The 13,918-nt window shown below is 38.2% G+C and overlaps 1 protein-coding gene across 4 annotated transcripts in view; it reads right to left on the reverse strand.

Annotated features, from left to right (window-relative positions):
• Window positions 1-13,918, reverse strand: part of LOC122798186 (squalene monooxygenase-like) — a 1,096,774-nt gene that overhangs the window by 534,176 nt on the left and 548,680 nt on the right. For 3 of the 4 annotated variants that reach the window (XM_044066929.1, XM_044066931.1, XM_044066930.1), the window contains exon 9: window positions 8,536-8,632. The exons of the other annotated variant lie outside the window; for it this stretch is intronic. In XM_044066929.1, the coding sequence (XP_043922864.1) occupies window positions 8,536-8,632 (97 nt within the window). The remainder of the gene's footprint in view (window positions 1-8,535; window positions 8,633-13,918) is intronic. 4 annotated transcript variants of the gene reach the window in all.

A 13,918-nucleotide genomic window follows, 5' to 3' on the forward strand; every position in this document is an offset into this window, starting at 1 on the left:
CAGTTTCACTCTGCTTGGATACAATGCTCCTTTGTTTCTTCTCTCACCAGAACCAAAACATTAGCTCCAACCCCAAGATGAGAAGAGGCCATAGCCTGTTTGGTAATCCACAGTCATTTCCCAGATGATGCAAGGGTCTATAGGCTTGCTGTATCCTTTTCCTGGTAGATGACTTGAATAGCCACCAGAGTAGTCAGGAACATCAAGCACAGACACTCACTGCCCAACCACAAACAGCCAGGAATCAATGCATACTGCTCCTTCTCTTATCAGCAGCAAAAGTTTAGCACAAATTCCAAACTGGCACCTACAAAACAGTTATTAGGCTTTCTAGTAATCAGCGGTCTTCAGGAAATAATGTCCTTGTGCTCCTTCTCTCACCAGGAGCAAAACAGAAGCACTAATCCCAAGATGACTACTGACAGGCAAAATGCGGGCTTTCTAGTATTTGGTGGTCTTGGAGTAGATTCACATTTTAAAGGCAAGATGGAAAAATAGGTTAATATCCTAAGAGCTGCAGTGTTCACTAAGCAGTTAGGTATGAAACAGGGGGTAACTAACCTTTAGCTATCTAAGTGGAGACCCACTAATTTTAAAATAGGAATATAGATTGGAAGGGTTGGGCACTTTGTATTACGGTTCTATGGACTACAGAGAGATGACCAGCAAATTTAATTAGTTGAAGGTGAGTAATTTCACAAAATGATAATTTTGTGCTTACTCACAACAGCCAATGAAAGGGGAGATGAAAGGAGATATGTGGTCAAATTAACATAAGGGGCAGACAACTAGAAAGACAGTTGAGTTTAAAAACACAACAGCTGCATGGTGGGAGGTAGGAAAAAGCATATTTTCTGTGTGACTCTGAAGAGACACAGATGTGGTCTCTTTCCTAGTTTAAGTATGCAATTAAAAGCGGATTACAAGTAAACCGTGTAAAGAAAACAAATCACTATATACAAAATAGAAAAAGGCAATAAAGTAATATAGAATACAAGAAAACAGATGCAAACTAACCTTTCCCTCACAGCAAGTTGTGGCAAAGTCTGGGTGAGCTTTTCCAGTAAGGCTTTTAGTCTTCCTGCATAAGACATGTTATTTATGCCCTGTATTTTCTTTTTGAGGAACCTCTGAGGTCGCTCTAGCTGTTGTAAGTGCCTAGTCAAGTACATGCCAAATGGAGCATTGTACTTGATTACTGGTGAAATGAGGGCTGAGTACACCGGGACTATGATTTCCTTGGATCTCAATAGCATACCTTTACTAATAGGTTCTGCCACATAGAAGGACTTCCTCACCATTGTGGACACATAGTGGTCAAGGTTCAGGCTACTATTTGTGTAACAAGATCTCTCACGTCTGAGTCTATTTTTAGGGGTGTGCTATTGATGTTGTAATTTGCAGGGGTATTTGACTTCCCAAAGGGTATGATAATGCTTTTTTTTTGCATTTAGTTTTAGGCCATTGTTCTGGTACCAATCATTTGTCTGATCTAAACCCTCCTGAAAGATATCTACATCACTGGGGATTGAGTGATTGGCCCCAGCTTGCAGATGTTGGCAAACTTTGTCATCCAGAGGCCTTCCACATTAGCCTTGATTTCAGAGAAGTATATTCCAAATAGGAGTGGTCCCAGCACTGAGCTCTGTGGCACACCACTAGTAGTTGGCCTCTTGCTGGATCTAGATCCATCCACTTTAACCATGTGTCCTTTCCATGAGCCAATTGACTATCCACCTGGTGACATAGGGAGTCATGTCCAGTTTTGTGAGTTTATTTATAATACCTGAGTGGGAAATTATGTCAAATTTCTTTACCAGGTCGAGGTAGGTGATATGTACTGTTTTACCCTAATACATGGCTTTAGTGACTTTCTCAAAGAAATCCACCAGATTCAGTAGGTATGACACTGCCCTTGATAAAGTTGAATTGGGTTGGGTCCAGTGTTTAGAGGTTTCCTGTGTCATTATTTATCTGGTCCATGATTTATTCTTTCCATGGCCTTACATATAAAACCAGTCAAACTATACAGATTTTTGCAGACTGTCCAGATTTTTGCCTTGTATTTTTGGTTTGTTCCTCAAAACATTTGTGGATTTCTGGCAAATTGTTGAAGATTGAGGTCACTACTGAAGTCACTAAATAATGCTAAATAATGACAAACATTTGAGTTTCAGACTTTATATCATTCAGAAAATACATAATAATGGAAAACCTGTTATTCTAGCAAATTTCTAAGTTTATAGGAGCAATATTTAAATTCTGTCATTATGTTGGGCCTTTGTTCCTCCATTCTTTCTGGCTTTGTCCAGATTTCTTGCACTGAGAAGTTGAGAGGTATAAACAGAGAGACGACTGTGGCTGTCCTCCACTCTATGAGGACAAAGCCAATCTAGAGGGTGTGGTTAAATAGAGATCCTAATGGGCCTGATAAGTCCTGATTTAAGATGTTTAAGATGCAAACTGATATATTGTTAGACCCCACTGAAGCCAGTTTTTTACCTTTAGATGGTACAGTGCCAACCTGTTCTTTGATGATAATTGGTGGTGGAATGGTGGAGGATATTTCTTGGGAAAGAACTGGTGGTCATTGTGAAGTGAAATTTGAGCTGAATTTGTTGGCCAACAGATTTGTTATATCTTCTGGCTGAGTATAGGTGATGCCATCTACAGCTAATTCTGCACATTGTTGGGTATTACCCTTCAGATTGCTTACATAATTGAAAAATGTCTTATGGTTATCTTTAGCTTTGGGGGATATTTTCACCTCAAAGTCTGCTTTCAGAGACTTGACTAGTTCCCTGTTTCACTTGTTTAGACTAACGAGGAACTTTTTACTCTGTTGTACACATTCCCTTTTACTTCTCAACAGGATGCTCTTTCTTTTGTTGTACAACCTATTAATACCAGGGGTCCACCAGGGTGGCTTGTTTTTAAAGTATGACCTGGGTTTATTTCAATCTGGTGCTGTTTTTCTATGCAGTTCTTTATATGGTGGTACATGGCTTTTGTGTACAACTCTGTATAGGTGTCTGTGTTTTCTGGATTTGGAGGAGCTTGGAAATTAGATATGATGTCCCTTAATAGAGGAAATTTACCTTAGAGAAGTTCTTAAAGTTTTTGGGGTTTGGTGGGGAGACTAGTTTTACTTTTATTTCAAGGGAAACTGCATTGCGATCTGAACTTACCTGTGAGGACATCACACTGGGGGAGGGGACAGCTCTCCCCCATATTTATGAATGCCAGATCTAGGATATTTGTTCCCCTAGTGGGAGTGCAGACTAGCTGCTCCACTGCATTTGAATTTACAAGGTCAAGAAATCTTTGTGCCTGCATGTTAGTGATCATGTAGGCTTCCCAACTAATGGAGGTGTAGTTACATGAATATGGTACTGGGTTGGATGGTGAATGATTCTAGTAACTTCAAGTATGATGTATGGGTTTCCTCATTCATGGTGGGTTATCTGTAGCTGGCAAGAATATGGTAATGGATTTTTCCCATGGTTAGGTGGACAAGGAATAGCTCAAACATGTTATATTATTTGACCAGCCTTGAGGTGTGCAAAAACTTTATATGGATAGATACACCTCTGCCTTTTGCTCTTTCAGAAAGTTTCATGTTCAGTTGGTGGTCAGAATGTATGAAAGGCACTATAGCCCTGCACTGCAAGACTGCTTTCCATGGCTTTGAACCATGTTTCAGTAACTGCACAGATATCAGCATTCTCCAGGGTGAGGAGAACTTATAGGGGGTGAAGTTTCTTGTTGAGACTCCTAGTATTCAGCCGTAACACCTTTAGCTTGTCCTGAGGAGCCTTTGTTATGCTTGAAGGTATGTCTGTCTGTCTAGCAGTACCTACAAATGTCACTTTAGGAGTGGATAATATTTTAGCCAGTATCCAAAAGCCTAGAGGTGACAGGTGAAGACCATCCCTGGCAAAGCAGTGTGGCCTGTAAACCACGTCCTCCCAGGCTGACAAGTATTGGACCCCTTTAGATGACACCAGTAACTAAGCCAATTGTTAAAGTAAATCATTTTCTGCCAGTATTGTGGCATCATCCTTGGAGACTGTAGAATGCTGCTCAATGCCAGGCTCATACCTGCCTGTGACACATATTCTGATAACTCAAACATGTCTCTTTTCATATAGTCCAAGGAGATACGTCTCAGGTCATGCCCATGTGAACTATGAATGAGTCATACAGATACATAGGGTTAAGTGACCTGAGTACTTGCATGATCTGGTAGATCCTGGCTCCTGACAGGCAAGTAACTGCAACTTTTGCCTTATCCAGCCATGTTAGAGTACCCACTTCTGCTACTTTGGTGTAGAGCTGGTACAGGTGATGGTACACATATTTGTGAAGAGGCACTGACCATAGGCTTATATCATCATGTACAGGGATGACAATAGTGCCAAAGGAGCGAAAGCCTCTCAAAAATGTTTCTTCAGCAGCGACTGAGGTTTTGCTGCCGGCTCTACATAACCATGAAAGCAGATACTACGTGTCCACTAACAGACATCAGAAAAGTCCTTATGCTAAGGGTGCTTAGTGCAATGCATAGGATTGGTTATATCATGCATTCCACACAGTTCCATGTCTGATTGGCACATGTCTGTGAGCTCCCAATATGGTATCTTTCTTTACACAATAGTGGTCAGCTATGTTCCTGCCATACAAGTGATGGCATGTTAGATGCAGTGAAATCTTTACCCGTCTCAGAGGGTATACGCACCAGTGAGGATAGTGGCTTTAGGAATGACCCCTAAAAAGTGTTGCCCAGCTATGGCCTTCTTCATCTACCTCCTCCAATTTTCTTGCCACTGATAATTTACTGTATATATTGTAAAAAAATGGAATGTTTTAAATGCATCCACTCTTTTGATTATATAGTAAATTCCTGCTCTTATGCAGAGCATCCTTCATCTTCTGCATGCCTACCTGCATTTTATGCTCTGCAAGCTATCTTCCACTTCACAGGTAAGTGTGTGCTACTTTTATAATTATGTTCTGTGTTTTTTTCACCTAGACTGTGTATAAAATGGTCAACAATAATTAGTACACTATGCCAATAAACAAAGATAGATACATAGATAGCTATACAGATAGACAGATAGATAGATAGATAGATAGATAGATAGATAGATAGATAGATAGATAGATAGATGAATTAAGGAGTGCAGATGCTATGTTTGTCATGTTTGCATGCTGTCTCTGTCTGTCTGTTCACCACAAAATAAGTGTACGACTTTTCTGCCCAAAGCACCTTATTACTCTGTTTTTAGAATTTCTGAATCATGCCATGTTGTTACTTTTCTTTGCATTTGCAATTGGTCTCATTACCATACTGCTGCTCATCTCAATCTCATTATACCATCATTTGTACAGAATTCTGACCACACAATTTCCTGACGTAGTGCAACTGCGCTGTTTTGTTCTCTCTGAATCAACTCCACCCTGATGATTGACACTTGCTGCATTATTCCGTGTTGCAAATTTTGCAAAGTGTTGCTGAATCCTGGGCATTATGCCTTACCATTAATAACAGTAATGTAACTGTGATTTTGAATAAAAAAATAAACACATCCTGATAAACAGGAATATGATGAACTATCAATCTTTAATTACTGTCTGCCCCAGTTAACAAAAAAAAATGAGACCTTTGTAATCTGGTATCCGTTTTACAACATGGATTACATTTCACTCATTATGTCTCTGACAGCCACTTTGGAAGAATATTACAAACCCTGTCTTTGACAGCTTCTCTTTATTTTGTTATCATATTCACAATTTGTCATCTGTTCAGACTTCCTTACGTCTTAAGTAAGTCTGAAAGTTGCTTGTCTTTTCATTACAAAAGATTGGGTTTTAGAGAAATAGCCACTGCACTGTTAGAAATGAAAGTGATGTTGTTGTCCATCTAGGACATAGGAAAGTAGTTACTGCAGTTTTTTTTTTTAACAGTCACAAGGAGGTAAAGCGCCAATGGGTACTAGTGAAACTAGTGAGAGCTGCAAAATTATAGCTCAAAAGAGGGTAAGTCCACTTGATGGCAGTGTTGCACATGGAAATTTAGTGTTGTGCTCATATTTATGCAATCATACACTTTGATAGCAATTTTGTGTTGTGCCCACGCTTTTAAATTCAACATTTTTATATTGAATATTTTTTTATATATTGAAAAGTTTTTATATTGGACAGTTTTATATATTCACTTATGCTTTTATAACATTTATAAACCCATTTTTTCTATTTTTCTGTTTTAAATGGTCGCAATATGCTTCCTTGGGGAGTTGGTGACAAATATGAGTCATTGTACATTGTCATTGTCATTACATTGTAACATGAACTATCTTTTTAAATGTTAGTTTATGTTTAAGTGTTTAAGTGTTTAATTGATTAATACATTTATGGAAGGAGGGGTTTATTGTATAAAAAGAAGGGTCAAGCAGTATGTTTTTATCATCTGATGAAGTCCTTGAGGACGAAAACGCAGAGACATTGTAGAGCGTTTATGTGTATTAAATAGCTGCCTGCCTGAACCACAGTCTGGTGTGTACATCATTTTTGACCTCCTGGGTGCTGTTAGTTTGTGTTTTTTTTTAAAGCTACATGTCAAATTGCTTAGTAAAAACATGAGAGAGGTCTGTGATCACTGAACAAGTGAGAAATGCAATTTTTTTTCCTGTAAGGAGTGTGACAAGTTGCAGACTAGAATAACCTGGCTGTCATGGAAATTGATTTTTCTGTCCCTACTGACATGGAAAGATGATGCGAACTGTGTGTCACCTGCAGTAGTAAGACAAGTAAAATGATTAAAGTAAAGGCTTAGTTGAGTACCTTGGAAACTATTTAATGAGGAAGGACAAATCTTCAGCATCATAGTCAGTAAAGTTAACTCTAGAAGACCATAACTGCATATCCTTACCTGCATGATTATATAGTTATTTTTTTCATTATTACAAACAGCTGTAGCTCAAGAAAAAGAGGAAAAGTGTGACAATTTAACATAGTCATAAAAGATCTTTTACCTCCATGGTTATACTGTTCAGATTTCTTGGGCTAATAGGATGACAGGTATGGTTATATCAGCTTGAATTTTCCAGTGTTTCATTCTCAAAGAGGTATTTTACTTGCTTGCTTGACCTGAGCTGGTAATCCCAGTAATGGCATTAGTAACAATATAACTGCTACTGCATACAGCTGTTTGAATTTTTCTATTTATGTCACTTGTGCAAAAACCTATTCAAAGTCAACATAAGAGAATGTATATTATAGATTAATTATAAGCAAGATTCAGCAGTTCTGTACATAAAAATAAGTACTAGCTACCAAGAGTCCAGCATCATTTGTATTGTATTTTTATAGTTATTAAATAAATGTCAGAATGTATTTTATTTTATTTATTTTATCATTTGTTACCTGGGTAAGTGGGCTTCTCTATAGACTCTTGTCAGCCATAACCCAGGCAGTGTGTGCAAGGGCAAACACAAGATATATGTGTGGATAATTTGGAATAACAGTCATGAGCAAATCCATTATGTGGGTGACAGGACAAGCAAAATGCACATAGTCAGTGACTGGGGACACAAGTTATCAGAAATAAAAGAGACAACTCCTGGACTGTGGAGCTGTGAGGCAGAGATCTGACCACTGAGCCTTCATGCTCCTCCTTGACAGTAAAACCTGTATTCCTCAGTCGTGAATGCTGCTACCATGGGAAAACTTGCATTCCTCATTTAGGAATGCTGCTACCATGGTAAAACCTGTATTCCTCATTCAGGAATGCTGCTACCATGGTAAAACCTGTATTCAAAATTCAGGAATGCTACTACCATGGTAAAACCTGAATTCCTCATTCAGGAATGCTCCAACCATAGTAAAACATGCATTCCTGAATGGAGAATTCAGGAATGCTGCAACCATGGTAAAACCTGCATTCCTTATTCAGGAATGCTGCTACCATGGTAAAACCTGTATTCCTCATTCAGGAATGCTGCTACCATGGTAAAACCTGTATTCCTCATTCATGAATGCTGCTACCATGGTAAAACCTGTATTCCTCATTCATTAATGCTGCTACCATGGTAAAACCTGTATTCCTCATCCATGAATGCTGCTACCATGGTAAAATATGTATTCCTCATTCATGAATGCTGCTACCATGGTAAAACCTGTATTCCTCATTCATGAATGCTGCTACCATGGTAAAACCTGTATTCCTCATTCATGAATGCTGCTACCATGGTAAAACCTGTATTCCTCATTCAGGAATGCCACTACGTCTACTTACTAGTACCAAGTTCCATAATTTCTTAATGGTTTTCCAGAATTCAAAAACACAGAATCACAGAATGACAAAAATCACTTAGAAAGCATTTGTGTTTCTCTAAATGAATGTTCAGTCACGTACACTAACCTCCTTGAAAACTATTATCAGAAAGGAACCTGACTATTGAGGGATATTACTGATTCATTTAAAAGATCAAATAAAACTGAAGGGAAAAATCAATGACAGAAAAAATAACTTACTGTCTTTAGCAGAAAACATCTGGTGTGTAAGTTCAGCACTGATGTTCATCACAAATGTGCAGTTCATCTTCCTTAACCAGTAAAATTTCTTTTTAGCCTGTAATAAGAAAAAAATGCATTGATGTTCATCAGTTTCCAGTAATGCTTTGATACAGAGAATAAAGCTATTTGCTAGTTTGAATCTTCAAAATCATGTATCATAGACCTTCTAAAGTGGGATTAACAGCTGAAGTCAGTAAGTGATATTCAGCATTTAGGGCAAGGTGATACATCTTATAGCATTTTTTTACTATGTCAAGGGAAGCAAATAGTTTGGAACAATTAACCTGTACAAAGAAATTTATTGTTGATGGAACAACTACACATTTTGCTATAAATCAATAACATCTGCTAAATATTTTTATAAGCATATGCATAGTGCAGCTTGGCAATAACCCACGACTGGGTGTGGGTAAATCCTGTGATACCCATACCTAGCCGTGGGTTATTGCTATTACAATGACATTATTTAAGAAAAATGGCTTCACTTTCTTAAATAATGTCTTTGAATAACAACACTGTAGTGTTATTCCATGTTTACTGATGTACTGAGCATGTGCATGGGACTTACGTTTCCATGCTTGCAGAGTACATTAGTACTGTTCAGGCAAAGCAACAAAGAAAAGAGAATCTCTATTGCTTTTTTTTTTTAATGCAAGAAAGCTTTATAAAGCGAAACATAACAGGGGAGCAAAGGTTCAAAAACAATGACATTAGAAAGTTACTGGAATGTGAGGTTTTGTGTTAATGTGCATTTTCTGAATACTATGAAGCTTAAACCTCAAATGTCTGTCATTACTTAATGACTTCAATACACATTGTCTTGTGAGAACACATTAAAACCTTTACGTAAAAATCTGGATATACTGTGAAAATCTGGACAGTTGAGAGGTATGAGAGTCTGAGGAGGCTTAAGGAGGGACAGTGCTGAAATTCAAGGAAAATCAGGTTTAGTTTTGCAAAACATATCTAATTTTTTTTTGTTTTTTGTATTTTGGTCTGTCCTCTAAGCATATGCTTAACAGAAAAGTCTGGCTGCTCAATGGTACTTGAACAGCCAGACTTTTTTCTATCACTGTGTGCTTGACTTACAACAGGCATGCTGACTAGACTGTCCAATCAGTGTGCATGTTTTTGAATGAAAATGAGCTATTCTTATATAATAATCATTAACTCAATGCTATTCAAGAAAGATTATAGGCAGAAATTAATTACATTTATATATTTCATGCCAAAGCTTATAAAGGTTATTATGATTAGGTTAGTGATCATAACCAGTCTTTGAGAAAAGGATTTCAAGAATGTACACCTTAACAGCAAAATTCAAGAGGTGTTTTTCTTGGGAATCTATTCAGGGAACACATAAGAAACTGAAGTTATGATTTTAGATCAAGTCAAAATGATTTATGTATTTATTTTGCAAACATTAATTTATTATGCATATGATTTGCCGAGTTAATAGAAATGATCACAGGTATGAAAACATCATATAGATCAATTTAAGAAAAATAAAAGTCAAACACTTTCACTCATTAAAATGAGTGAGCATATAATGTAATATGGAAAAATAATATTTCTAATATTAGCGGTGGTGGTGCTGCGGTAGCATTTGTTACCTCACAATAGTCCGTTGTCTCTGTTCTTCAGCAGCTAAAGCTTCCTGTGTGGTGACATGTGTGAATGGGCAATGTCTCGTTTGAGTTGTTGTGCTGGCCAAGCTGGCTAGTAATAAAATCTACCAATTTAGCGGAGACGACGAGTTCCACTCTAACTGAGAAAAAAAACCAACAACAACAACAACAACAACAATTCATAACAGTATGACAACTAATTACAGGTAACACTTCATAGCAATGAAAGAATGACTTTCTAGTATTAGGTATGAAGAGAAAAAATGAAAGAGAACAGACCAACTATATACACTATGACACAAGAATATTTAATAGCTTACCCTCAGACTTCTTGCTTGAAAAGAAAGGGATGTGATGTATAATTGTTTTTATGAGGTAATGGTGCTATGCCTTACCATCCACCTACTACCCTGTCCTTGTGTGACTAGATTGATAATATGGGATGATTAGAAGTAGGATCAGCTGGTATAATACTATGCGATATAGACAAGAAATTAAGACTGAAGTAATTCTAGCAATAGCCTCCTTGGCTGCCAGAACCATGATGCAGACTATAGGACTTGATTTCCCTGCTGGTTGAATGATCCCATAAAGGACTATGTTTTCTAACTCTGAGAGATTGTGTAATTATCTTGTTAGCTTTATCATGAATGTCTCTCCAATACTTCACTAAGGCAAGACCCATATGATGTGGTGACAAGAGGCCACATAATGTGCCCGCTGACATCTCCAGCAAAGAGGAGGAGGTATGAAGAAACCATTTGGACACTAACTTAGGTGTTAAAAATAACTGATGGAGGCACTTCTAGGCAAATAACCTTCATCTGGGAGAGGATGTAGATTTAAAGGGTTGGCTCAACATAACAGAGCACTGCTGAACTGGTACCTCCTTATTAGTCTTCTCTGACACCTCTACATTAAATCCTGTAAGGGATTACAAGATGGTTTACCCAGGATAGCAGTAATATTGTAAGTACTAAGCTTGGTCTGGTCATTAGTGCAGATTGCCATTTCCAATGTTTGAAAAAATTGTAACGACTCTCTATAAGTGCTCTTTGAAGCCTGGAGCTTATCTGGCAGTATGGCAAGTGGGGTCTATATTATTTTGCCGAAAGACATGTTCAGCGAACACGTCTTCATCGGCAAATGTACAGCAAATGCTGAAATCAGTGAAAGGCCAGATCAGCGACTTTTTCCCAGGGTAAAAAAGCACTTGGCCATCATTGGAGATTTGACATTTTCCCCACTTTAGTGAGATTTCGGAATTGGTATATTTAGTTAGGGGGATGTGGGGGGTGAAGCCCTCCACTTTGTAGGGTTCGAAGGTATGTGTGGTGTTTAGTAGGCCAAGCAGTTTTTTCCCCTGGGAAGAAAGTTGATGTTGTAGCCTTTTACTAATTTCAGCATTTGCTGAATATTTGCCAATGAAGACATGCTCGCTGAACACATCTTTCGGCAATATAATATAGACCTGGCAAGTGGTATGTAGGTGGAATATGATATTCCTCAATTAGCTCCTGAAAGTTGGGTGGGTGCAAAGTTGCGGTATAGTTACCATGTATAAGGCAAATTCTTGTCTCACCACGTCCTCCAAGGGGAAATTTTCCTGGCATCCCTAAAAACAGGGTAAGTGCCATTAGGGAGACATAGGGAGGACAAGGTGAGAGACTGAGAGACGGCTCAGATTTGACAAATATGTCAAAGAATTCCAGTAAAAAGTGTTTAAATATTGGGAGGTACCAATTGTTGGGGCTTTCAATGGATGAAATGTAGGGCAGCCATTATCATTTGCTTCAGCATTTGGTCCTCAAAAGCAAGGGTATAGCTCCTGCTCCATGTTTGAGGCCCAGGCTAGAAATGAGCACACCTGGTATAATTCCCTAAAAAGCCAGCTTTGATATGCTGTTATTATGTTAGGCATGCGTATGCTTATAATATGCTTGGGGGGAATACTAGGGAGCCAGTGTGCCTCTAGGAGTGGAAGGAGCCCTTAGGAACCTTAGACACTTTTTTATCCCATGCCTGTAACACATTGTAGGGTAACCTTAGTGAGAGACGTAGCAGGATATAAATAATTTTGGGATATAACACCATTTTGATGAGCAAAACTCTGAGATCTAAATGCAGATTTCATAGATTCCATTCCTGGATACTAGAACCTATGGTCTCCATATGAAAACTCTAGTCTTCTTTGGCTTTGAGGCAAGAGTAACTCCCAGATATTTCAATGAGAGTGTATTAAGAGTATATCCCAGTCTATTGTGTTCTGCTAGAGAAGAGATATTTTGCAGAATTTCAGCAGTCTTACTCAGATTGAGCTTGTAACCTGATACGTAATATCATTGTGAGAGAATATTCCAGATATGCTAGAGCATTGACTGAGAATTGTTAACAAAAACTGTCAAGTCATCTGTAAAGAGTGCCAACTCACTCACCATCCAAATGGTTTAGGAGTTGTGTCAGGGTCTACTGTAAGATTACTGCAAGTGGTAACATGGCCAATATAAATAATAAGGGCACCAATGAGCAGCCTTGACTAACTCTTTTGATTATGGCCAAATATCTAGATATGTAAGTTCCTACCCTGACCACTGCAGTTAATCTGAAATAAATGCAGAAAATGGACTCTAAGAATGTAGTTGGAATTTATAGGCAGCTATAACTTGTGCTAAGTAATTGCATATGATGTTGTCAAATGCCTTCTCTGTACTGACTGAAAGCAATGCAACTGGAAGTTTACATAGTGAACCCTTTTGCAAATATTCTGCTGCTCTCACTTTATAGTGTCAGTAGGCCCTAGGTTTAAGAGAGCCCACCTAGTCAGGATGGATTAATGATGGTAGCAAAGGTGCTGTACTCTCTGACCATGCACTCATGTATATTTTATTATATTATATTAAGAAGAGATATTGGTTGGTAATTTGATAGGAGTGAAGAGTCTTTATTGAGTTTAACAGTGGGAGCAGCATAGAGAGCTTTCAGGAGGGAGGACCCCCTGTCCAGTGGAAGCTGGCAAACAGGCTTTCCAAAGTAAATGAAGAGTTGGGATGGGATGAGTTTTGTAAAGTTCTGACAGAAGACCATCCATTCTGGGCACTTTATTTACGTTCACTTTCTTAACACCATTGCATATTTCTTGTATATAGAATGGGGTCTCCATTACTTGAGCCTATTCCTGTGCTAAAGCTTGTAAAATCAAGGGGATAGAAGGCAGATTGGAGGGCGCAGATTTGAAGTAAACCTCCCCAAGTTTTGATGCAGAAGTCCTGATAATATTGCCTGAAGCAATCAATGATTTGCAAAGTGTTCAACCCCTCTGAACTAGTTATAGATCTACAGTTTGCTAAAGCAGACAATACTTTAGTATTATTTCTTGCCTTCCTTGCTAGTCTGGATAGAACATGTGGAGAAACTTCATAGTGCTGAAGTCATAAACTATCTAGAACTAATTCTGTTTTCTAATTTAAAATGTTCTGAAATTTCTGCTTCATTCAAGACAGTGAAAGTGATTTAGAAGGTGTTTTCTAGAGGAATGTTGAGCCAGTTCCTGGTGGTACTACTGATGTTATAAGGAATTCAGCTCAGCAGTCCATTGTTTCCACAGGCCAGTTGTCCAAGAATGCAGCCTGGCATGAATAAATGTATTGTAGGTATCCCAAAAAATAGAAGGAGAGTAGTCCTCTAGCATGTGTGCTGCCAGAAAGTAAGTATAA

Source organism: Protopterus annectens, chromosome 3.part1, assembly GCF_019279795.1.
Source record: "Protopterus annectens isolate FY-2018-M chromosome 3.part1, PAN1.0, whole genome shotgun sequence".
In the NCBI taxonomy this organism is placed as follows: domain Eukaryota; kingdom Metazoa; phylum Chordata; order Ceratodontiformes; family Protopteridae; genus Protopterus; species Protopterus annectens.